The sequence below is a fragment of the Haematobia irritans genome, chromosome 1, assembly GCF_050003625.1.
Source record: "Haematobia irritans isolate KBUSLIRL chromosome 1, ASM5000362v1, whole genome shotgun sequence".
NCBI classification, from domain to species: domain Eukaryota; kingdom Metazoa; phylum Arthropoda; class Insecta; order Diptera; family Muscidae; genus Haematobia; species Haematobia irritans.
The window spans coordinates 2,449,777-2,476,828 of NC_134397.1; the positions used below are offsets into that span (position 1 = coordinate 2,449,777).

Genomic DNA, 27,052 nt, shown 5'->3' on the forward strand with positions numbered 1-27,052 from the left:
CATTTGTGCGGTAGGCATGTTTTGAAAACATCAAGATTAAAAATTACTGGCAAAGATTGCTCTTCTAGGACACCAAGACTTCTTTCCCTCGTTCGGCAGACTATTTGTTTGTTTTAGTTTATTGAGTCAACTAACAACTTTCGGTGGGGGTAAAAACTTTTCAGAACGCCAAGTTAACTAACATATGAGTACGATTGATACAATGGGCACCTACATATGATGCCCTGTTGAATGTCTAAAGAGGCACACCTCTTAATACAAATGTAATATAATGTGGAAGGCCTAGCCCTTTGAACCAAGTTATTCTTTCTTCTTCTCTCTTCTAATTAAGTACAAACACCAGATGCACATATGCAGATGAAAGTGTGATTTCCATACGGCTAATATACCAACGAACAATAATGGAAAAACTCAATATTCAACCTTTGGCGTAGGTTTCAATGAAATATTTACCGTTGCTTTATCCAACCAACCAACAAATGCAATACCTATATCACAATACATTATTATTGATTGGTGTTTTATTATGGCTGTTGTTGTTGCTTTTTCATGAGACCTCGTGTTATTGATGGTGGTTTATGTTTTAATGTATATTCGCTGTTAACAACACTACACACAGGTGAGTGTTCTCAGTCATTACCATTATTGAGACACAATTACCAAGGCAGAGAGACAACAAAACAAGCAAGAGAGTTTTTTCAAAGTTTACAAATGCGGGGCGTATTCTTTCAAGCTAAAGCTGTTTGTGAACACGATGCGTCATCAAAACCGAGCTATGGATTGGATAATGATAAGCATTATGTTTGACTTTGCCCGGAATGCAGTAACAATTTGTTATTATTTCCGAGTTTGTTATTGTTGCCTTTTTCTAAGGTTAGGTTACTGAACTGCTGTTGATCGTGATTATATTCTTGTGGGACGGATGATGCTTAGCTCAAAGTTTGAGGTTAATGTAACATTTTGATGTTGTTGCATTTGTGTTTGAATATATGTGTGAGTGTGTGACTTCTTTATTTAATGCCTTTAACCAGAAACCGAACGATCACCATATGAATAAAATGTACATAACGATAAGTATGTATAGTACAAACATATATGTATGTTAGACCTATAAGATCGTAGGAACACGAACAGGTTTATATTTTCCCAGCAACAAATTTCCCACATTTTTTAACTGTTTGTTTTGTTCGGCATACGACATAGAGATGATCTTTTTCATATGATGGCAATGAGTGTGTATCAGGGATGGAAAATACAATTTTTAAGAAAGTACAAAAAAGGTATTTTTTGAGCGGAAAGGTACTTTTTACAAAAATTTCACTGGAAAATTATTGTCAAGAGACTAAATTTTAAAGAAAATAAAATTTTGACAAAATTTTCTATATAAATAAAATTTTGCAAACATTTTCTATAGAAATAAAATTTTTACAAAATTTTCAATTGAAATAAAATTTTGACAACATTTTCTACCGAAATAAAAAATCGATAATATAGAATCGCATTCTTTTTTCGACTAAAACATTCTTGAAGATCAATAAAATCCTGTTTTTGACTATGTCTTTTACAAAATCGAGATTTTCTTCCCACATGAACATGTCTGTTTTGCCATATTTGTAAAAGACTATTAGCAAATAAGGTTGATAAAGACTTTCTCAAAATATTAAAATATTTTGTCAAAGATATTGTACCATAAATCTGATATCGACTCAAAAATGTCTACACAAAAGGTACTAAATCATTCGCGGGGGTACTACGGTACTGGCCGGGGTGAAAAAGTATTGAAAAAAGTACTATAGTACTGCATTTTCCATCCCTGGTGTGTATTATCTTAATGTTCTCACGAGAAGAAAGTAACCGAAATATGGAAACATGAATAGAATGTTCTTCAAGAATGACAGATTATAATTTCATGGTTTAATAAAGACATCCATGGCCCAGAAATACCTATAATGGAGGTAATAACCTAAAAACGAATTCACTTGATAGAATTTCTTGGTTTATAAGGAATTAGGGCTACTTTTTATATTAAATGCTGTAGAATTATTTCGAATAATCTTTAGCGATAATAAAGGGCAACGTTAATTGCAAATCAAAATGCACATTTATTTAAGTTTTTATTGTCATTGTAGGTTAGTCGAAGGTTTTTGGTTTTTCATATCTTCAATGGCTCTGGTGCATAATTAATATTTCATTAATTTACCGGTAATCTCATTATAAAGCTTTGGATTTGCTTTTCGCGTATTTGCATATAGAGGTAGATGCTATGTTCGGTTTCCGCAGCGAAATCCCATACAAAACCAAAAATGCGAAAAACTACCGAAATATTTTTTCATTTGTGGTACTTTGTTTTTTTTTTTCGAATTGAAAACTGACGCAAAGCGCCCAGTCCCAGATCATGTTAAATCCTTCCATATGTTGAGATTAGTTAGCTTCAAAACATTGCGCTATTTGCAATGTGAATTAAGAAATAATTTATTTATTCAGATGATTTGTGTGAAATTATAATACAAATGTGGCGAAATAAAAAAAAAACATGGAGTAGTATTTTCGTAATAAACTAGCAACCACCATCTAGCCGCTCCTTACTACATGAAAGAATAGAAATAATGTATATAACATGAAATTTATAGAAAAATGTTAACAATGTTTTATTTAATGAATTTCATTTTACAATCGTTTCTTTTTAATGGGCATCGGAAGGAGGCAGTGCGATTGATGTTGCAGTACTTGGTAGCAACGAATGGAATCACAAGAATAAATTTCTATGTTCCAAAAATAAAATGCTGCATTATAAAATTAGTTTTTCAGAACAACGTTATATCCAAAATAAATGGTAAATGTTTATGCCACATAAACAACAAATTTTTATTTGAATAGCAAAATAATTTTCTTGTACCAATTCAATCACTTCTCTTTAAATTTCATTCAGCGGATTCGATATAGAATTTTTTATATATAAGTTGGATATTTCATTGTTAGTCGAAATTTGACCATTTTTCTTATTCAATTCAATGGACTAACGATGCAACTGGTATGTCACAAAGTGAGTTTTCAATAGTTGGAGGATAATCTTTTGAATTTTATTTATGGTCATGTACACATTGGGCAGTAGCTCAATTTCTTGTTCAGGCCAACTTTTGTTATGTTCTCTTTTAAAATGTATGGTAAAATAGGGCCTATAAGTGGATAATTTTCAAGAGAATTAACCAAGTCGGGATGAAGGTTTATGAATTTTTTCTTCGTTATTGTCGGCAGTAATTATGCATATATCTTGCATTTTATCGACTCAAACCCCTGGTTGAATTTTAAAACGTGACTGAAATAGTTATCGGAACTTATACATTGGGAGAGTATAACGAGAAACATCCTTCAGTAACAATGTATTAATTTCAGTCAACGAAGAGTCTCTGGTAACTAACTACTAACATCCCTTTGTCGGGAACAGTGACTTTTGCATAGGAACTACCCTTGAACGTGAGTTATGGGCTTAAGTTGGTTGAACAGAAAGTTTCACTTTGACTTGAGCTATTGTATGGTGTACGTGTTTTAACTGGTCACTCCATGATGTTGTTCACCCCGATGTAACAACAGTGACAAATGAAATGACGTTATCATTTGTGGGAACCGTGGTGGTGACCACAGGAGTTGAAATTGCTAGTGAGGCGGCAACAGCATGGGCATAAGTACTCTCTTGTCCACTGGTGTCCACACTATCTACATAATCGCATTGCAAGGTTATGTAAATATTGTGGACACCAACGAATTAAGTTTGTTGCTGAACGGATTATGAGTCCATTGCTGCGGATGATGTAAAAGTTTGCATAACACCGGAATTATGGGCACAAATTGAGGGTATACATTTGGAAAAGCTGAAGACGACAATGTACCACATGTTGTAAAAGCTGTTGCAGAATGTGGTAAGAACCCGAAGTGGAGCGGCTGGCATTTTATTCTTAACAATTATTAGTGTCCAGTGCTGTGTGAGATTTGGTGGCAAAGCAATCTTATAAACTGGTAGAAAAAAACTTTCAAAACAATTATCATGAATGCGTGTGTGTAAACAATCGAATCAGCTGCTGCATATGTATTTGCAATAGTTTTGTGACGTTTGGCGATGTTTTCAATTAAATTTCGGAGAAATAAAAGCGGAATACTTCCAAAATGGCTGCTTTCTTCCTTCGAAATCTATTGTCATCATTATTCTCATTTGTCTCATTGTCTCATTTTTCAACGCAAAGAATGGTTAAGGGAAGTTTTTTCGTGCCAACAAGCATAGTACCCAACAAAACCTAATAAACATTCGTACATTTCCCATTTCCAAATCGAGTTCGATTGGGAAAAAATGTGCAACATTCTCGACATTGATTGCTAAATTTGAAGGACACTGTCATAGATTTTGGATCCTGTATCTCTCACAATGTTATGAATTAACAATAACTTTGTAATGACACTATCACTTGGGCGAAAATACAATGGGGGAACAAGTTGGGTAACACCAAGGCAACCTATTTTTGCAAATCGAAAACGCCATTAATTTCTGACAAAAGGTAAGTACTATGTTCGCTTTTCGCGTTGGAATTTTCGTGGTTACTTTATTAAAACAGTTCAATAGAAAGCAGATAAATTGACTCAATTGATGCGATGTTTCTTGTTTCTCTAGATTTCGACAATACTTTACAGGAATAAGTTTGCTTTCATTTATAATTTTTATTATGTAAGGAAAAGTAATCGCGAAAATAAAGTGGTTTTCAACTCGAAAACCGAACATAGTACCCACCAAAACACAAAAAAGTTTTTTTTTTCCGATTTAATCACAAAATTAATTGATTCAATTAATTTTTTAATTCAAATATCTTCGATCACCAAAATGATAATATCATTGACAGTTTTAATTGAGCACGAAAAAAATACTTGATTAAAAAATTGATTGATTTCATTTTTAATTGATGTTGATTGCAAAATTCAATTAATTTTTTAATTTGTAATCGCTATACTATATTTCAATCACTTTCTATAACTATTTTTAATCCTTTTTAGTTTGATTCAAAAATTTATAGTTTCAAAAAAATTTTCATTAAGAATTTAAAAAATATACCCAACATTTTTTTAATTGTCTTATTCTTCCGAGTTTGATTAAAAAGTTAATTGAAAAGGTTTTCAAATGCAATCAACTTTTTTATTGGAAATATTTTGGTGATTTTTTTTCTGTGAAATAATAGTATAAGCTTTTTGGAACTATGTGTTCCATAGTTTTTTTTTACAATTTTTATACCCTTCACCACTACTGTGGTACAGGGTATAATAAGTTTGTGCATTTGTATGTAACGCCAAGAAGGAGTAATCATAGACCAACCTTTTAGTATACGGATCGGCTTAGAATTAAATTCTGAGTCGATTTAGCGATGTCCGTCTGTCTGTCTGTCCGTCTGTCTGTCCGTCTGTCTGTCTGTTGATGTATTTTTGTGTGCAAAGTACAGCTCGCAGTTTTAGTCCGATTGTCCTAAAATTTGGTATAGGGTCCTGTTTCGGCTCAAAGACGATCCCTATTGATTTTGGAAAAAATCGGTTCAGATTTAGATATAGCTGCCATATATATTTTTCACCGATCTGGTCATAATTGGCGTGTATATCAACCGATCTTCCTCAAATTCCGTACATCCGAATATTTTATGAGTCTCGAAAAACTTGCAAAATATCAGCAAAATCGGTTCAGATTTAGATATAGCTCCCATATATAGCTTTCGCCCGATTTACACTCATATGACCACAGAGGCCAATTTTTAACTCCGATTTAGTTGAAATTTTGCACAGGGAGTAGAATTAGCATTGTAGCCATGCGTGCCAAATTTGGTTGAAATCGGTTCAGATTTGGATATATCTCCCATATATAGCTTTCGCCCGATTTACACTCATATGACCACAGAGGCCAATTTTTAACTCCGATTTAGTTGAAATGTTGCACAGGGAGTAGAATTAGCATTGTAGCTATGCGTGCCAAATTTGGTTGAAATCGATTCAGATTTACATATATCTCCCATATATAGCTTTCGCCCGATTTACACTCATATGTCCACAGAGGCCAATTTTTAACTCCGATTTAGTTGAAATTTTGTACAGGGAGTAGAATTAGCATTGTTGCTATGCGTGCCAAATTTGGTTGAAATCGGTTCAGATTTAGATATATCTCCCATATATAGCTTTCGCCCGATTTACACTCATATGTCCACAGAGGCCAATTTTTAACTCCGATTTAGTTGAAATTTTGCACAGGGAGGAGAATAAGCATTGTTGCTATGCGTGCCAAATTTGGTTGAAATCGGTTCAGATTTAGATATAGCTTCCATATATATGTTTTTCTGATTTCGACAAAAATGGTCAAAATACCAACATTTTCCTTGTAAAATCGCCACTGCTTAGTCGAAAGGTTGTAAAAATGACTCTAATTTTCCTAAACTTCTAATACATTTATATCGAGCGATAAATCATAAATAAACTTTTTTGACGTTTCCTTAAAATTGCTTCAGATTTAAACGTTTCCCATATTTTTTTTAATAACATTGTGTTCCACCCTAGTGCATTAGCCGACTTAAATTTTGAGTCTATAGATTTTGTAGAAGTCTATCAAATTCTTCCAGATCGAGTGATATTTAAATGTATGTATTTGGGACAAACCTTTATATATAGCCCCCAACACATTTGACGGATGTGATATGGTATCGAAAATTTAGATCTACAAAGTGGTGCAGGGTATAATATAGTCGGCCCCGCCCGACTTTAGACTTTCCTCACTGGTTATATTTAAGAATGTCTTTTCCTTAGAGAACAAGAATAAGAAAATGCTAATATCGGAGTCGAATATTGAAACATACAAAGGTAAACGTTGTGATAAATTTTATAGGCGTACTATTGTCACTTTGATTTCATATGAAAATCGGGCTTATATATATCTAAATCGATGGGTGTGGTCATAACGCCCAGACCTTGTACCTAATTCCGATCTACAAAAATTTCACAGGTTCAACAATTTCAAAAGCGTTACATTCAGACGATTTTGAAATGCCTGGTTCTTTGCAAGAAAAATTGCGAATTAATTTTGAATACAAATTTCAAAATATTATTATAAAAAAATTCTTGAATATGGCATTTTCCAACTAAGGGATATTAAAAATATAAGTAGTTTGAATCAAATCTAAGTACCCTGTAAGTATTTTTTACATTTACTATATTTTTTACTTTTTATACAAGTATACTTAAAGGGGAATAATCACCACCGAAAAACTTTTTGGTGTTTGGTCGAAAGTGGGATTGGATCCATGTAATACGCAGAAACTTTCACCGTATTATGAAGGCACTAAAAACGGTTTTGATCTTCCTACCTCTAGGATTAATTCGAGATGCAGGCAAACCTATTTTTCCTTAATTTTTGTAATTTTGTACTTTTAATTTCTTCTTTTATTATTCATAACTTAAGAAAAGCCTTCGATTTAACTTATGTAAAGCTATTGCAACTATGAAAATTTCAAAAATTAAAAATGAACATCTTTGTAAGACGTTTTCGTATGGCTATAATGTATCCATTAGCTTCATTCTGCCCGCATATCATCATTTTAGTCATGTGTGGAGAAATATGTGGAACAGCAAACTCACAATTCGTAGATTTGTAGGCAGTGAAGTGAAACCAACACGAAATTTGCTTCATATCGAAATACTTGAAATTGAAATTGTTAGATTGAATTTAATTTGAATTTTTTTCAGTACACCCTCAAAAAAAATCGCTTCTCTAACATATGTTCCAAACATATTTTGAAGGAAGCACATATATCATTGGATACTGCCGAAACATTAATATGTTTGTTTTATGTGAACATATTATATGTTTGGAAGCATTTTGAGCCCAAAAATATTATATGCTTGGAACAATTTTCCCCAAAGAAGATTGTGCTCATTCCCTCATATAATTTTCACTTCCATGAAATTTTTTAGTTCTTGGCTCCTTTTTCCTTAATACAAATAATGTTGAAGAAATTATTCAATTTTATAAATTTTACCTTTCGCCTGGACGGAGAATCAAACCGAGGACCATACAGTTTGTAAGCCAACACACTATCCACTGCGCTACGTAGCTGTCATAGTCACCAGTAGACAATTATTGTTATAAGTTACATTTATATAGCATAGTTTGCAGCGTCCACGAGCCCACGCAAACATAACATTATTTAACAGAAACATACATTTGTTGGCCACGTGGAGCAGTGGTTAGCATGTCTGCCTTGCATGCAAAGGGTTGTATGTTCAATACCTGCTCCGACCGAACCAATTTTTTTTTAATATGTTTATAAAGGGTGATTTGTTAAGAGCTTGATAACTTTTTTAAAAAAAAAACGCATAAAATTTGCAAAATCTCATCGGTTCTTTATTTGAAACGTTAGATTGGTCCATGACATTTACTTTTTGAAGATAATTTCATTTAAATGTTGACCGCGGCTGCGTCTTAGGTGGTCCATTCGGAAAGTCCAATTTTGGGCAACTTTTTCGAGCATTTCGGCCGGAATAGCCCGAATTTCTTCGGAAATGTTGTCTTCCAAAGCTGGAATAGTTGCTGGCTTATTTCTGTAGACTTTAGACTTGACGTAGCCCCGCAAAAAATAGTCTAAAGGCGTCAAATCGCATGATCTTGGTGGCCAACTTACCGGTCCATTTCTTGAGATGAATTGTTCTCCGAAGTTTTCCCTCAAAATGGCCATAGAATCGCGAGCTGTGTGGCATGTAGCGCCATCTTGTTGAAACCACATGTCAACCAAGTTCAGTTCTTCCATTTTTGGCAACAAAAAGTTTGTTAGCATCGAACGATAGCGATCGCCATTCACCGTAACGTTGCGTCCAACAGCATCTTTGAAAAAATACGGTCCAATGATTCCACCAGCGTACAAACCACACCAAACAGTGCATTTTTCGGGATGCATGGGCAGTTCTTGAACGGCTTCTGGTTGCTCTTCACTCCAAATGCGGCAATTTTGCTTATTTACGTAGCCATTCAACCAGAAATGAGCCTCATCGCTGAACAAAATTTGTCGATAAAAAAGCGGATTTTCTGCCAACTTTTCTAGGGCCCATTCACTGAAAATTCGACGTTGTGGCTCGTTAGTAAGTCTATTCATGATGAAATGTCAAAGCATACTGAGCATCTTTCTCTTTGACACCATGTCTGAAATCCCACGTGATCTGTCAAATACTAATGCATGAAAATCCTAACCTCAAAAGAATCACCCTTTACTATATTAAATTTTTATAATGAAACTTAGAAATGTGGGTTATTAAAGATTTACAGTCAGAAACAATACTTGATATAAACGAATGGACTGAGCTTTTGGATAAAATAACATTTTTTTATTACAAAAATAACAATTTTGTAACAAAAAACTGTTTTTGGTATAAAAGTTTGAAATTTTGGAAGGAATTCAAAAACTCTAGCAAAAGAAGAACGTGGAGTCGAGTATAAACATACAAAAATAATTTTATAATATACACAATAACATATATACACATGAACAGTTTTTTACTAGCATTTAACACCATTTTAATTGCATTTAAAACTTATACTGTTTTGTACTTAATTTCATTTTTACCTTTAAGGCCGTTATTAAGTTGGCATTATCGCTCTAAAATGCCTTTTACTTTTCTTTAATAATTCACTTGAAAGAAAATAAACTTTTTCAATTGTTTTAGCTGCAAAACTCGAACTTAATGCCTGCTTTTATATTTGAAGGTGTCGGTCAACTCCTCTGGACTACTTATTAATAAAGAGGAACTAAACATTACAGTTTAATTATATTTTACTGTTTAATTTTTCACTATTTCCTCATTTTTTCATTTTACTGTCCCAACTAAATAATATTTAGACTTAAGCATATCAAATTTTTGGCCTTATCATAAAACAGTTTTCCGAAACAACATACAAGCGGTTTCACAGAAATTTCTCTCTTTTCGTTCTCTCGCTGTGTTATGTTGATATCTTTCGTCAACCCTCCCGGTTTCCATGTCTATTTCTTTCTCTATACTCTCTCTCTATCTCTCTGTCGCTCTCTGAATAAAATTTCACAACATATATATGTTTACTCGAAATTTATAAATTTATATATGTTTACATTCACACATATTAGTTTTATGAAACATTCATGCCCCAAACATAATATATTCTAACATATTAACATATGTGTCCCAAACATTTAATGTTGGTTTGGGAACATTACATGTTTGCAATTAAATATATGGTATTTAAAAATTGTGCCCGAAACACATTTTGTTTATATCGGAACATGTGAAAAACATATTTTTCTAACAGTGTATGTACATGATTTTTAGATAATCGAAGTGGAAGTGGAAGAGAAGTAAGAAATTTAGTATTAAGCCGAGGTGCAAATACCTTTGAAAGCAAAAATGCGAAATAAAGAACTCACCAATCATGCTCCACATAAAAGTAAGCCTTTCATTGATTTATTTTTTTAACGACTCGTTTATTCACATGTTGTGCGTTAATGTGAACCAACGAAGTGTTGTCTATAAAAAATTGTTTTTTTGTTCGTTATAGTTAGGCCAACTTACGAATGTGCAGAAAGATATGACATACGTCCAAAGAAAATATGTCCGTTATTTATCAACTATTACAGTAAATTGTCATTTTGATTTTTGGCAAAACATGAGTCACGTACGGCAGATCCAGTGGCGTACTTTGCAGAATCCTATGTGTCTTCTATCATGGAGCCTAAATAAGAAATTCTCATAAAGAAAAGGCAAATTCTTCGCAAATTTTAAAAGGATTTTATTTTGCTTTTCAAGACTAAAGAAATCGGTTTATGCGCTTTACAGACTATCAGTTATACCGGACGGAATGTCGGTGTTTGTAAAAAATCTTACAGTGTGTCGGATCGATACGACTTGTCGGCGATGACTAAATAATCGGTAAATGTGTTATCGATCCCATAAACATGCAGCAGTATCGATTATGCCTTCGGACTTAAAGCGGACCTTAGACGGTCGGATAAACACTCCGACAGAGGTTCGTCTATTTGTTGTGTGTTCGTTCAAGTTTTGCCCTTACACTGCACGAACAAATGTGACGACAACATGAAAAAATAAGAAGAAGCATAAACAAACAATGAAATTGTACGAAGATTTATGGGTGAAACCATTTTTTACTGAAAAAATGTAAGAAAATAATAAAAAAAATCCTGGTATATGTGTCAAAACAATGATTCCTGAAGTAATCCACATTTAATATAAAGGGTGATTGTTAAGAGCTTGATAACTTTTTTTTTTAAAAAACGCATAAAATTTGCAAAATCCCATCGGTTCTTTATTTGAAACGTTAGATTGGTCCATGACATTTACTTTTTGAAGATAATTTCATTTAAATGTTGACCGCGGCTGCGTCTTAGGTGGTCCATTCGGAAAGTCCAATTTTGGGCAACTTTTTCGAGCATTTCGGCCGGAATAGCCCGAATTTCTTCGGAAATGTTGTCTTCCAAAGCTGGAATAGTTGCTGGCTTATTTCTGTAGACTTTAGACTTGACGTAGCCCCACAAAAAATAGTCTAAAGGCGTCAAATCGCATGATCTTGGTGGCCAACTTACCGGTCCATTTCTTGAGATGAATTGTTCTCCGAAGTTTTCCCTCAAAATGGCATTGAATCGCGAGCTGTGTGGCATGTAGCGCCATCTTGTTGAAACCACATGTCAACCAAGTTCAGTTCTTCCATTTTTGGCAACAAAAAGTTTGTTAGCATCGAACGATAGCGATCGCCATTCACCGTAACGTTGCGTCCAACAGCATCTTTGAAAAAATACGGTCCAATGATTCCACCAGCGTACAAACCACACCAAACAGTGCATTTTTCGGGATGCATGGGCAGTTCTTGAACGGCTTCTGGTTGCTCTTCACTCCAAATGCGGCAATTTTGCTTATTTACGTAGCCATTCAACCAGAAATGAGCCTCATCGCTGAACAAAATTTGTCGATAAAAAAGCGGATTTTCTGCCAACTTTTCTAGGGCCCATTCACTGAAAATTCGACGTTGTGGCAGATCGTAAGTCTATTCATGATGAAATGTCAAAGCATACTGAGCATCTTTCTCTTTGACACCATGTCTGAAATCCCACGTGATCTGTCAAATACTAATGCATGAAAATCCTAACCTCAAAAGAATCACCCTTTATTACAAATTACTTGATGAATTTCAAAATACTTGTCGCCTGGTTTCCCATTGATTGTAAGTGGAATTTTTCCACGTTTTTGCCACAATACTGGTTTAGATTTATATATTTCTTTAATTTTCAACCAGAATTGGCGATCCATCATTAATTTCATTTCAGAAATGCCTGTTTTTAATGTAAAAATAAATTTGTCTTTGATAATGTTTGTCGAACATCCCCTTACACTCAATGATTTGTACCACCCAACCAGAAAAAAATCAAAGTTGTTTTGATTGTATGCCAACACGTTTCCGCGACAGCCGAACACGACCTTATACTATCGGATTTGTCGCCGCAACGTGTTGTGTCGCAGGGTTTATCCGACCGTATAAGGTGCCCTTAACTTATAATATGCACAATATATGGGATATGTTCGACACGAGCACTGTCGTCCGGAATAACATGGCTGCCTTTTGTTCCGATACCCTGGTTTTTTATTAAAATCATAGCGAGAGAATTTTGCCCATATGCTATTGACAGTTTATCGAATGAATTTATATGGCAAAATTAGGCTTGGAGTTTTTTTTTAACTTTTTCGTATTTGGGGGGTTTTTATGTATAGTTCAACAGGGTCTTATTACTGAAACCACTTGGCAGAATTCACTTAGAGAACATAAACTATTGAATACATGGAAAACATATTGGTCTTCACCCGAAATTTATATGTGATCTTCTGGGTCCTCTGTATATTGCGACCTTAGAATGACAAGGTTCTAAGCGAATAGGGATTTAGTGTACACTTAGAACCTTGTCATTCTAAGGTCGCGATATGTCATATCTTCATAATTCAATATTTTAAAAAGGACATTATTAGATTGTCTTGTACAAAATATTTCGTAAATGATCTGGTTTTAGAGGGAACATTTCATATCATGTACCATCTTTATCAATATAAAAATTAATTATTATTAACAAAAGGAAAAACGAATCAGAATAATAATCAATCAATTCAAGCAAAACCAACACCTGTCACTTATGTATCTTAGAATTTGATGCACAAAATTACCTGAGTGTAAAAATTTGTACATGTCAGTTTTACACACAAATCTTTTGACTTGGAAACATCCATGCGGGTGAAACAAAAGGAATGTTTGTAATACCCAAAAACCCCAAGCTTATGTCCAGCAGTTACTGTTGACAAGAGCTATTAGACAAATCAGTATTAGTTAAATAAACAAATGGTGGTGTTGCCAATTACCTGGAATGTAATGGAACATTGAAGGTGGAATTACATAACATGCGATCATGCATGCGTACGTTGTATTCGAATGCGTTGACGAATACGACTCTTCAATTGAGTTACACAGTATGCGTCGGAATACCAATGAATTTACTGATTACATTCCTTGCCTCTGCGCTTTTTGTTATGTTTTTGTATTCCACACACTTTTTAAAGTATAGAACTTTATGTATTTTAAATTCAATCAATAATTTCTCGTCAATATTTTAAATTGTTTTTCGTTTCTTGATTTGTTTACATGTTGTTTAATGTTGTCAACGCACCCGACGCATTGAAAAGTTAAAAGTTCGTCAACTTTATGCGTCATATGCATACGTTACTTTTGTCGTGTAACTCAAACAATTGTAGTTATAACATTTTAACTTTTTTTGACAAAAGCATATAACGTACGCACGCATGACCGCATGGTATGTAATTCCACCTTGAGTTCTAGTCGATATTTGCTTACCGTACAAATACTGATGACAATTGCGGAGGCAGTAGTTGTGCCATACTACTAGCTAGTTTTTATACTAGTTTTTAATAGAAAACGTTCCTTAACATCCAAAGATGGTAAAAAAAGAGTATTATAATTGAAGAGAGGTATGCCAAAATGACTCTCTCTCTCTCTTTTACTGTTTTATTACTATGTTTTATTCGATACAATTTTCGGAATAAAATTGGGAGTTGTATTGTTCGTTTTTTATCATAACAATTGGAAATTAAAATAAACCATCGTAGTTTTTGTTTGCAAAAAAAATGAATTCTTATTATTTTACCATTTTTTACTATTTTATCGTTTCCCAACACCTTCAACCAAATTTTGTACTCTGAGAGAATGTTTGACATTACTCTCATTTACACGCTCACAAAAAATCGCTTCTGTAACATATACTCCCAAACATATTTTGCTTCAAGCATATACATTTTTGTCTATTGTCCAAACATTTATATGTTTGATCTCTTCCAATATATAATATGTTTGAAAGCATATTGGTCTAAACAATATATGTTTGGGTAGTCAATTTCCAAACATTTTGTATTTTTGCATCCAAATTCAATAATGTTGTCTTCCAAAAAAACAATATGTTATTATGTGAACATATAATATGTTTGGAAGCATTGTGTACCCAAAAATATTATATGCTTAAAAAAAATTCTCCCAAACAATATTGTGCTCAAAATTTTATTTATTTATTTATATATTTACAATCATAATGAATTATGAAAATAAACAGGTAATATAGGTGCTAACAACATAGGTTTTCGACCCGAATGCTCAAAATTTTGTTTCTGCCCAATTGTATATTCCCCCACATCTTTCTCACTTCCACGAGATTTTTTAGTTCTTAGCACCTTTTTCTGTAATACAAACATTGTAGAAGAAATTATCCAATTTATTATTTTTTTTATTTTAATTTTACCTTTTGCCGGACGGGGATTCGAACAGCGGACCACACAGTTTGTAAGGATCAAAGAAGTAGCTGATCAATTGCCCAAGGAAAAATAAAATTTTAATTGTGTAATAACAAGCAACAACCACCAACTTAATTCAATATCGCTCCCTGTTAAATAGCGCTCCAAGCTACTAAACACATATATGTTTATAGGCTATTTCTAAATTAATATATGTTTGCATCCAAGCATATTATATTTACAAACATTTTATGTCCCAAACATAATATGTTCTAACATATTAACATATATGTCCCAAACATGTTATGCTAGTTTATGAACATTATATGCTTGCACTCAAAAATATTGTGTTTAAAAATTTGTGTTCCAAACATATAATGTTTATAGCCAAACATATGAAAAACAGTCTTTTTCATCCGTGTAGCCGCTCCAAAAAACTCCTTTTTTCAAGAACATATTTAAAAGCTTCTTTTGACAGACAAAAGCGTCTTTTAAATCTATGGATGTTAAAAACACCGTTAAAAGCACTCACTTCAAAATAGAATCACTTACAGGCAATGCACTTCAGGCAATGCTAAACGACTGATTTTGTCTCGAATATTTTTCCTTATTAATGCCACTTTGTACTCGACCTCTGAATCCGAAGACGAGGAAAACAAAAACACATGGATTCATAATAATTTTTACACATATACATATTTTGATCACAAAAATTTATTTTGAAATCATCTTTTGCTTCCAATTTCTTATTACCATATGTTTACAGCAATGTAAAAAAAGTAGTAGACAAAATAAATTACGATCGAATGCGGTGATCCAAAATTTTACAGCGATCGAAATGTTTCTCGATACGAAACAGAACTCGTTGACGAATGCGGTGATTTGGCCCCAGGGCTGCCAATTTATCGATTTTCCGATTTTAGCCTCATAAATGACGATTTTAGCTCCGTTTAAAAATGTTCACTGGAAGTCGTTCGTTTACACCGAACAGCCAGCCAAACAGAGACGGAAAAATTTCAAGTTTTTGCTTGATATTCCTTACCTATAGGAGCTAACTTAATTTTACACCTGAAGTAAAGGTGTAAAATTGAGTCCACTGTTAAAGAAAATATGAAACCGCTCAAATATTTTGTGAAATAACCAAATTAGTGAAAATCGGACAATATTAATATCGGTTAGCATATAAATATATTACCTCAAACCGGGCGATACATTTGTATGGGAGCTACGAGTATTCTAAATCTGAACCGATTTGGATAATATTTTGCAAGTGTAGTTGATATTTTAGAATACTATATAGTACCAACTTTGAATAAGAACGGGTTTGAAATAATGATATTAATGTCCATTTTGGGAAAATCACGCTGTACATATACAGTGCTGTTCAAGACATTTGCAACTTAATCTTGGTATTTCTCCCATAATAATAACTTTATTGTTTCGCTTCCACTTCAAAAATAATCGTTGTGGAGTGCTATTTCCAAATTCTATTTGGGAAAATAAATGGGCTGTTATTAAAAATTGATATTTACCGAAAGGTAAAGAATCGTATGATTTGACCTGTTCAAAACATTTGCAACTACCTAGCACCCTGAAATATTTTCTTCTTTAAGGGCATTATTTTTTGTTTTTTACCTGAAATAGTTAAGATGGATTACCTGAAATAAGAAGATGGATTAAATGTATAAATAGGGCATTGCATGAATATCGTTAAGTTCAATGACTAATTTGGTCGTCATAGGCCTTTATACCCTATTTTTTGAATAATTCGACAAAATTACCGGCAATAAGCATAATCAACATAATAAAAGTAAAATATCGATGATTTTAAAGTTGGGGTATCACAAAAACGAATTTCGGAAGAGTACAATATGCAAAAACCAACTGAGTCTCTAGTTATAAACAGTGGATGCACCAAAACTGTACACTGGGGTAGAAGAAAACCTAAGACTACGCCGAAAGATCATATAATCAAAAGAACTATGCAACAATTCAATCAAATATCATCCAAAGAAGTCAAAAATTAAATTCAAATTGGGTATATTAAACATAACCATCAGATGTAGAGCATTAGAAGTCGGAGTGCAATTATACAAAAATGTCAAAAATCACTTATTTCAAAGAAAACTAGGTTAGCGCGCCTTCAGTTTTCACAAAAACACCTTAAATGGCCTCAGGAGCAGTGGATATGTGCTATATTTTCCTACGACACAAAATTTAACTTGCGTGGATCGGATGGTAGAAATTTAGTACGAAGGCTGCAATGAAAGTCTTAATTCAAGAAATACAAAAAGTTACGTCAATCATGGTGGGGCCAATATTATGGTCTGGGGGTATTTTTCTGGACAAGTTATTGGCCCGATTTACGGAGTCGAGGGTATTATACTGTCGGAAGTCTACAAAAACATTTTGTCTTATGTGATATTGCCGTAAGCATTCCGGAAAGTCATAAAACAAGCTTTGGAAAGCTGTAAAATGAATTTTTTGCAAAAGGCTTATGAAATCTATTTGAACCTGAACCATAGGATATCATTGACCGTTTAATTCTAACCAATGGCAAAAAGTTGCGCAGAAGTAATCAAACGGAATGGCTATAGTATTAACTATTAACATTTATCGTTAAAAGTTGCAAATGCTTTAATTATTTTTATATATATATGTGACACTTATTATATTAAGGCCGGTACTATGTACATTCTTGCGAAAAATTTTTATGGAAACCATTATTTCGCACATAGAAAGCGGCGTTTTTTTAGGTAGCTTGGAGCGCTATTTTACAGGGAGCGATATTGGATTAAGTTGGTGGTGTTGCTTGTTTTTACAAAATAACATTTTATTTTTCCTTGGGCAATTGATCTGCTATTCCTTTGATCCTTTGTATAGTTTCGGAACAAAAATATGGTCCGCGTTTGATTTATAAACCCGCACAAATAGTTTTTAATAAATAAATTATTTCTTAATTCACATTGCAAATGGCGCCGTGCTATAAACGTCATTTTTTCAACACGAAAAAACAAAGTATCACAAATGGAAAAAATTTCGCAAATTTTTCGCATTTTTTGGTTTTGTATAGAGTTTCAACGCGAAAACCGAACAGAGTACCGGCCTTTAGTTGCAAATGTTTTGAACAGGCAAAAACTCTCTTTTTTTTAAATATATAAATTATCAAAAAACCTTTATCGTTAGTCTCGTTATTTCCTTGAATCTTTAAAATTGGCATAATAAGCAACAACATTGCATTAAAATTTGTGTTTTAATATTTTTATTTTCATTAGGTTAGGTTAGGTTAGGTGGCAGCCCGATGTATCAAGCTCACTTAGACTATTCAGTCCATTGTGATACCACATTGGTGAACTTCTCTCTTATCACTGAGTGCTGCCCGTTTCCATGTTAAGCTCAATGACAAGGGACCTCCTTTTTATAGCCGAGTCCGAACGGCGTTCCACATTGCAGTGAAACCACTTAGAGAAGCTTTGAAACCCTCAGAAATGTCACCAGCATTACTGAGGTGGGATAATCCACCGCTGAAAAACTTTTTGGTGTTCGGTCGAAGCAGGAATCGAACCCATGACCTTGTGTATGCAAGGCGGGCATGCTAACCATTGCACCACGGTGGCTCCCTTTATTTTCATTATAATTACGCTTTGTTTTCAACAGGGAATGTAGTTGCAAATGTTTTGAACAGCACTGTATATGGGAGTTGTATCTAAATCTGAACCAATTTTGATGATTGTTTGCAGGTATAGTTTGTACTATAAAAGATTACATTGTGTAAGATCGGTCAAGAAATATGGACAAATTTGGGAAAATCGGGCGACACATATATGTATATGGGAGTTATATCTAAATCTGAAGCGATTTCGATAAAATGTTGCGTACTTTAAGGGTGCTTAAAAAAATACTTTGTGTTAAATTTGAATACGATCGGTTAGTAAATAAATGTAATTTATTTGTTAAAATAGGGCGACACATAACATATATATGAAGGCTATTTCTAAATTTGATCCGATTTTTTTCAAATTCAAAAGCTTTCGTCCTTGTGCCATAAAAATGCTCTGAGCTCGGTTGAATTCACCATACCATCGATAAATACTGTTCCTTAACGAAGCTTCTTGGGGCCTCTTCTCGGCCATTTCTCGCAAAAAAGGTCGGAGATTTTTTTCTGGAGACCATCATCAACCTTCGCTGCAAATTTGAAGAAAATTAGGGATGTTTTCTTCAAATTTTAAAATGTAGGACAAATTTTAAAATGTAAAAAGTTCACATGTACTAATTGTAAAATTATAGTATTCTCGTAGTACAAATAATAAACACATTGTCATTACTGTCTGTTATGCCATAAAAATTACCCATTTTGGAAACCACGGGTCTTTTTCTTTGCTACGTATTTTGTTTTAATCTATTTTCTCAGAAAACTGTATTATTTATGCTTTTATTCTAGAAATGCATAATTGTGCGCGTTAATTGTTTGTTCTTTATATGAAATAAGTACTTTTGTTTTTAGTTTTGTCTACATTGCCGATTTTTTGACGATTTTTAAAACGCAAGTGTCTGAAAATTTTTTCCGATTTCTTGAAATTTTATTGGCAGCCCTGAACACAAGGCATGGTATTAATTTGTCCTCATTTATTTTCATTATGCATTTCACTGGGTTGTATGATTAACGTTATCGCCCAAATGCCGAGTTACTCATTCGATACCAGTTACCATAAAAATGTAAACAATGTTTAGACCACCACAAATATGGAAGCGGCTTAAACACCAAATGCAATGTAATTTCAATTTCGGAGTAAGCCCCATTCTCAACATAAATTCAACTCGGCTTACATTCAACACATTTTCAAATATGTATCAAACGAATTTTGATTGAATGAACACTTGATAAAATTTTTAAACATTAGAACTTTTTCCGAATTTGTTTTGTTTTGTTTTTTTTTTTTGCCCACCATCAATTCACCATTTCCATTTGCAACACGTTAAAATATGGATTTACGATCATATACACCCAAAGAAATTTATTAGTAGGGATAGCAGAAAAGTCTGCTAAAACAGCAGAACGTCTGCTGAAAAATGGAAAGCAGTCACTAGTTGCAGAAATAGCAAACATTTCCGCTAGTTTTTAAGCTCGGTTACACTAAAACCTGTTTTAAAATGTCAACTTAGGAGCTATCCTAACACAATTAAAACAATATTTTATGAATATCATATTGAATGAATATCGTATTTCCCCAAAAATGTGAATATTTATCAAATTGAGGTATAACAGCAAACAAACTGTGAGCTGATCGTATTTAGGAGCTTGTAAGTATATTACAGTGCAAAACTATACCAAAAACTACTTTCGGTTCTTAAATATGCTTTGGGGAAAAATTTATAACCTAGAAATTTTATAATTTATTGTTCGTTAGGCCCTGAAGTACAAAAATATAACGGCAGACTGCTGTTTTTTGCAGACTTTTTTCTATCAGTGTACCGTATAGGTATATTCTTGGTCAGGGTAAAGCTCCAACCGATCTAGCTATGTCCGTCTGTCTGAGTGCTGTCATCAATAACAGGGCTAAAATGTCATAAATTTTTATCAAATTCTTTTCAGATAATTCAAGTTCAATGACGGACCAATATCATTCGAATTTTTTTAGCTGGGCATTTTCTAGAAAGCGTATTTTTAGTATAATTTTCTATAATTCTAACGTTTATGTAATCCTACACCCTCAAAAAAAAAAAAAAATAGCTTCTCTAACATATGTTCCAAACATATTTTGCAGCAAGCACATGTATTATTGGGTACTGCCGATGTTTGTTTTATGTGAACATATACGTTTGGAAGCAATGTGAGCCCAAAAATTTATATGCTTGAAAGAATTTTCCCCAAAGAAGATTGTGCTCATTCCCTCACATAAGTTTCACTTCCACGAAATTTTTTAGTTCTTGGCACCTTTTTCTGTAATACAAATAATAGGGCTGTTTTCTTTTAGCACTGGATACCCTAAGCCGTGAAGGACTAAAAGAAAACAGAGTACTCGTTTATCCAGGACATCTCCAAAAATATGCAACACTGCCATCAGCTGTTCAAAAACAATCACAGAAAAGAAGTGAAATCTTGAATTTTTAATGTATGAAATGCTCCAATTAGTAATAAATATTTACTGCTGCGATTATTTGTGACACTATACCACTTTGAATTTCATGTTTTTCGATAAATTAGTCACAATAAAGTGTTATTGTGAATCGATGAAGCGTCACTTTATCAAAACACAATCTGGCAAGATCGGCGCGACTTGCACTGATGAGATGTTCTGGATAGAACACCAGTGCAACGATGTTCTGGATAGCCCATACAAATGTTGTATCCAGTGCAAAAAGAAAACAGCCCTAATGTTGAAGAAATTTTTCAATTTTATATATTTTTTTAAATTTTACCTTTCGTCTGGACAGAAAATCGAACCGAGGGCCATACAGTTTGTAAGCCAACGCACTATCCACTGGGCTACGTAGCTGTTATGGTCACCAATAGACAATTACCGTTATAAGTTATATTTATATAGAATAGTCTGCGGCGCCCACGAGCCGATGCAAACAAAACATTATTTAACAGAAACATACATTTGTTTGCCACGTGGAGCAATGTTTAGCATGTCCGCCTTGCATGCAAAGGGCTGTGGGTTCAATCCCTGCACCGACCGAACACAAATTTTTATACCCTCCACCATAGGAAGGAGGGTATATTAATTTTGTCATTCCGTTTGTAACACATCGAAATACTGCTCTAAGACCCCATAAAGTATATATATTCTGGGTCGTGGTGAAATTCTGAGTCGATCTAAGCATGTCCGTCCTTCCGCCCGTCTGTTGAAATCACGCTAACTTTCGAACGAAACAAGCTATCGACTTGAAACTTGGCACAAGTAGTTGTTATTGATGTAGGTCGGATGGTATTGAAAATGGGCCATATCGATCCACGTTTACGTATAGCCCCCATATTAACCGATCCTCAGATTTGTCTTGCGGAGCAAATTTCATCCGATCCACCTAAAATTTGGAACATGGTGTTGGTATATAGTCTCTAACAACCATGCAAAAATTGGTCCACATCCGTATATATAGCCCCCATATAAAGCCATCCCCAGATTTGGCTTGCGGAGGCTCTAAAAGCAGCAAATTTTATCCGATTCGGTTGAAATTTGGTACGTGGTATTCGTATATGGTATTTAGCAACCATGCCAGAATTGGTCCATATCGGTCCATAATTATATATAGCCCTTATATAAACCGATCCCTAGATTTGACCTCCGGAGCCTCTTGGAGGAGCAAAATTCATCCGATCCGGTTGAAATTTGGTACATTTCGCTAGTGTATGGCCGATAATTTATGAAGCATTTCATAGTTGAAGAGGAATATTTTGCAAAACCTTACAAAACATCAAGAATTCTACCAATCTACCAAACAGTAAAATATCTGCCATTTTTGGTAGACTCGTTCATTATTATATATAGCCCCCATATAAAGCGACCCCCATATTTCAATTCTGGCTCTATAATTATCGCACAAGAGTTCATATCGGTTCGTAATTATTTCTTCCCTATATATACCGGTCAAGAACTGCATGTATACGTATGTTATTTAATCGACCTTTCTTTTGTCTACTATATATCCCGCATGGACTAACTTACAATTTAGAAGATGAGTTAAGAAGTTTTAAGATGCCTTGCCATCGGCCGCAAACCAAAGCAATTTAATTGTGGACGACCGTCTTTAGTAGAAGTTTCTACGCAATCCATGATGGAGGGTACATAAGATTCGGCCTGGCCGAACTTACGGCCGTATATACTTGTTTTAAATTTCCTTTGCCTGAATAATTTGACTTACTTCTCGTACGTTTCGATTTCTTTTACCGAACCAAGAAAAAAATTGTGCCTATAATGTCAAAATGATAAACAAAACACATGCCCACACATACATAAAATGCTGCTCTCAAGGCGAAAACACATGCTGTTTTTTTTTTCAAATGTCTATTCTCTTGGTTCCGAATGTCTATTCTCTTTACTCCGAATACTCATTCTAATATTCAAATTGAATAATATTTAGACTTAAGGATATCAAATTTTGGGCCTTATCATAAAACAGTTTTCCGAAACAACATACAAGCGGTTTCACAGAAATTGCCCTCTTTTGATTCACTCGCTGTGTTATGTTGATATCTTTCGTCAACCCTCCCGGTTTCCATCTCTATTTCTTTCTCTATAATCTCTCTCTGTCTCTGCCCTGAATAATAATATATATGTTTACTCCAAATTTATAAATTTATATATGTTTACATTCACACATATTATTTTTATGAAACATTTATGCCCCAAACATAATATATTCTAACATATTAACATATGTGTCCCAAACATTTATAGTTAGTTTAGGAACATTACATGTTTGCACTTAAATATATTGTGTTTAAAAATTGTGCCCAAAACACAGTTTGTTTATACCGGAGCATTTGAAAAACATATTTTTCTAACAGTGTATAAGGAATTTGTTCCAGTATTGCGATCACTCGAATTTATTAGATGAGCATCGAAAGTCGCCAATTTCTGAACTCATTACCGCATTTGATTCATTTTTGTTTGATTCAAATTAAAACCTATTTGAGGGAAATCTTGTGAAACAAATAGCAAAAAAGTTCGTTATTTTAGCTGAATGTGACTACTTTCTCCTTTTTTGTGGTAGCAGATTCGTCTGTTGTGTCTCCTAACAAATTCGGAAAATATGAAAGCTTTCTCAATCGTATGGCATTGGAAACAAAATCCTTTCCAAGTACTCAAAAGCAAGTTTAATAGGACTCGCCTATAAAAAGGAGGTCCCTTGACATTGAACTTAAAATAAAATCGGGCGGCACACACTGATAGAAGAGAGGTTCACCAGGCTCTAAGTGAGCCCGTAATAACGGCCTGTCACTGTACCAAAGCTAACCTAACTAGAATTGATTCCATAAAGGACATACTGTGCATGGAATAGAACATACCTAATTTCCATTAATTTAATCATATAGAGAATAAGTAAATGGCATAGAAACTGAATGTTGTTGCTACACTGGCACTGATCGATGACCTCAAAACCCAAACAACCCAATACCTTTGCATGTTGTCTATGGCAGAGAGTGCTTCACATTCACATAGCACATTCACGGGTGAAATTTCTTGGGCAAAAGGTCTAATGTACTTAGGGAATCATTACATTGGCGTTAACGTTGCCATCATCCATTGGTTGCGTTGTTTTTTTTTTCGTTTAGCCATAAATACCAAGATGTCGATTATGGGATGGGGGGAGTTGAATGGCAAAGCGACGGTGTTTTTGTTTTACAAATGTATGTCTCTCGTGTTTGTATCAAATGAGGAAGTTCTTAAGGGTTTCCCCCTTTTGACCTGGTAAGGCTATTTTTAGCGCGTCTTTGTTTTTCTTTCGGACAATGTATTAAATGGTCTCAGCCCAAGAAAGAAGCCTAAGGTCAGCCTTTGTCATAAGCTAAGCTCTCTTTCCCTTCACCATGCCCATATTTAGTATTTTTTACTGATGATGATTTCTTTTTTGTGTTTTTTGTTATGTATTCCAGAGTCACCTATTGTTGCGGCCACAACTAAAGAGGCGTACTTCAATGGATCTGCATATCTGCGTTTGTTATCACCAATGCCTATTTGGGGTCATTCGGCCATCAGTTTTCGCTCATGTCGAGGTAAGACTTGGCCACCAAATGATTACATCAAGTGGACCACAAAATAATAATCCGTTCATATTTCAGGTGGTGAAATTTTGGCACAACAGTACAATAAAAATTCCATTGTCATCTCTGTGATAAATGATTTCCTGCAAATATCGTTAGCTGGGCCAGCAGTGATAGGTCCTAATAATCGTGTGGACGTCAAGTACTCATATCACTTGCTGGACAACCGATGGCATACTCTACAGTTTAAATACGAGAATGGTAATCTTCTCTTATTCATTGATAGGGAATCGAGGGTTTTTGGTAAGTATGGAGATGTTTGCGAAATTATGTTCCCATCCTCATTCTGTGTGATTTCAGCCAATTCTACATACAATAGCCAATTTTTGACAAATCAAGATATTGGCAATGAGGCAGCTATTTTAATTTTGGGTAACTCCTTCACGGGTTGTCTGCAGGATGGACCCGGTCTTCAGTTTATTAACGATTCAATGACGGTGCAGAATGCCGTTTTCGGACCATGCCCATTGGGCAATGGTCCTTGCTCAGACCATGATGTCCCACTAAGAAATCAAGACTTTTGCGCCAACGATCCTTGCATGGGCTATGGTCAATGTATTTCCCATGCTGAGGGCTATGAATGCCGTTGCACTGCCAGATACTCGGGGAAAAATTGTCAAATGGATAATGGCTCACCCTGTGACCGTAATCCTTGCTCAAATGGCGGTACTTGCTTTGAAGATAGTCGTGGCGACTATCAATGCATTTGCAATCCCAATCATACGGGGAAACACTGTGAGACTGAAATTAATGTTAACCCCTTGTGCCAGATCAATCCATGTCTCAATAATGGTGCCTGTGTGGTAGCTGCTGGCAGCAATTCCATAGAATGTGAATGTCCCAAAGGATACACGGGCAGTCGTTGTGAGATCGATGTCGATGATTGTGCTTCCCAACCGTGCCAAAATAATGGAAAATGTGTGGATCAAGTCAATGGCTTTATTTGCGATTGTTCCAATACGGGTTTCCTTGGACCCCTGTGCCAAACCAATATCGATGAATGTGAGATGAAACCCTGTCGTAACGGAGGCAAATGTTTCGACACCAATGGATGGTTCATTTGCCAATGTATGGATGGATGGGTGGGTGAGATGTGTGAGAAACCCATCAGCTGTCAAACTCAGCAATGTCTTAATGGCGGCACTTGCATAGACAAGAAAATAGGATCCCAGTGTCTATGTCCACCTGGGTTTTCGGGAGAACTGTGTCAACAAGGACCGCCACCTTGTCCCCAGTGTCCCATTGATTCGGAGTGTATAGCAGGAAAATGTATATGCAAGCCAGGAACTTCAGGTAAGTCAAAGGCTATGATCGCCATCTTTATATCCAGATCGAATGGTTTTGCGGTTATTTGTCGTGTTCTATATGTTCTATATTCTGTACCCATTAAAACAACTTCAAGGGAATATGCATGTGGTCAAGAGGTTACTAATATCAATTACAATAACCATTTTTTCATCTGTTAAATTTTTGTTTTTGGCATTTCTTCTTTTTTGTTGTTGTTGGTGTGGGCTTTTTGCATCATCGAATATTAAAGAAGCTTCCGAATCACCTGCTTCGCACGAAAATCAGGTGGATGCACTGCAATGCAATGGTGGCAAAAGTAAACGTTACATACCACCGGAATGGCTTAAGAAGAAGCGATGTGAGCTTAAAATGAGTAGGTCTAAAAATCATTTCTGCATACTATGTACATATGTATGTATGTAATCGTCTATGTGATAATATATATGTGTGTATTTATGTGTATGTGTGTATGTTTGTCTTTACCTTACTTGCTGCCCCATTTAACACTTATTTATACTTAGGTCGCTGTGACAAAGCATATTTTTTATAGCAGAGAAAAAAACGCATACATTTTTCATGCCATCGTAAGGTCGGGGATAAGGAATATCGAATCGACTCCATGAAAAATGTCCCAAAAACGACTTATGGGGGGGGCTCAAGTGCTAATTTATAATTTTTCTCAGCTTAGTTAAGACAAATTTCGGCAATTGTAAAATTATTTCGTGAGGATTCGGGTCTCAATGTCATAATTTGGGAACAAGAACCAGAAAAATACTGGCAACACTGTCATCAATTGATATTCGGCCACGAATCGGCCTTTGGCGTGATGAGACTGATATTTCATGTTTTTGTTCAATAAAATATATTAATATTAAATTAAAGAATTTTACTGCATTTAACTGTTTCATATTCACCCAAATATTGCCTATGGAAAAACCAAAATCATCTCGATCGAGCTATATAGCAAACATTGTCTTTTCTATAGACTTTTTGTCCACATTGAAGAAATATTTAAAATAAATTTAAAATTTTTTAGGACCAACTTCATAAAAGTTAAATTATTAGATATTTCGCTCACATATATACACCACATACGAATGCTATTAAATCGAA

At 34.5% G+C, this 27,052-nt stretch overlaps 1 protein-coding gene and 1 long non-coding RNA gene across 2 annotated transcripts in view; one reads left to right on the forward strand and one right to left on the reverse strand.

Annotated features, from left to right (window-relative positions):
• crb (cell polarity complex component crumbs) overlaps positions 1–27,052 on the forward strand; it is a 43,144-nt gene that overhangs the window by 6,852 nt on the left and 9,240 nt on the right. Inside the window, exons 2-4 of the mRNA XM_075288865.1 lie at positions 24,485–24,604; positions 24,671–24,895; positions 24,953–25,945. Coding sequence (XP_075144980.1) covers positions 24,485–24,604; positions 24,671–24,895; positions 24,953–25,945 — 1,338 coding nt within the window. The remainder of the gene's footprint in view (positions 1–24,484; positions 24,605–24,670; positions 24,896–24,952; positions 25,946–27,052) is intronic.
• Positions 14,640–14,980, reverse strand: LOC142237081 (uncharacterized). Its single transcript, XR_012722331.1, has 2 exons — positions 14,892–14,980; positions 14,640–14,829 (listed from the first exon to the last, which is right to left on the reverse strand). It is a non-coding gene; the product is annotated as an uncharacterized LOC142237081 (long non-coding RNA).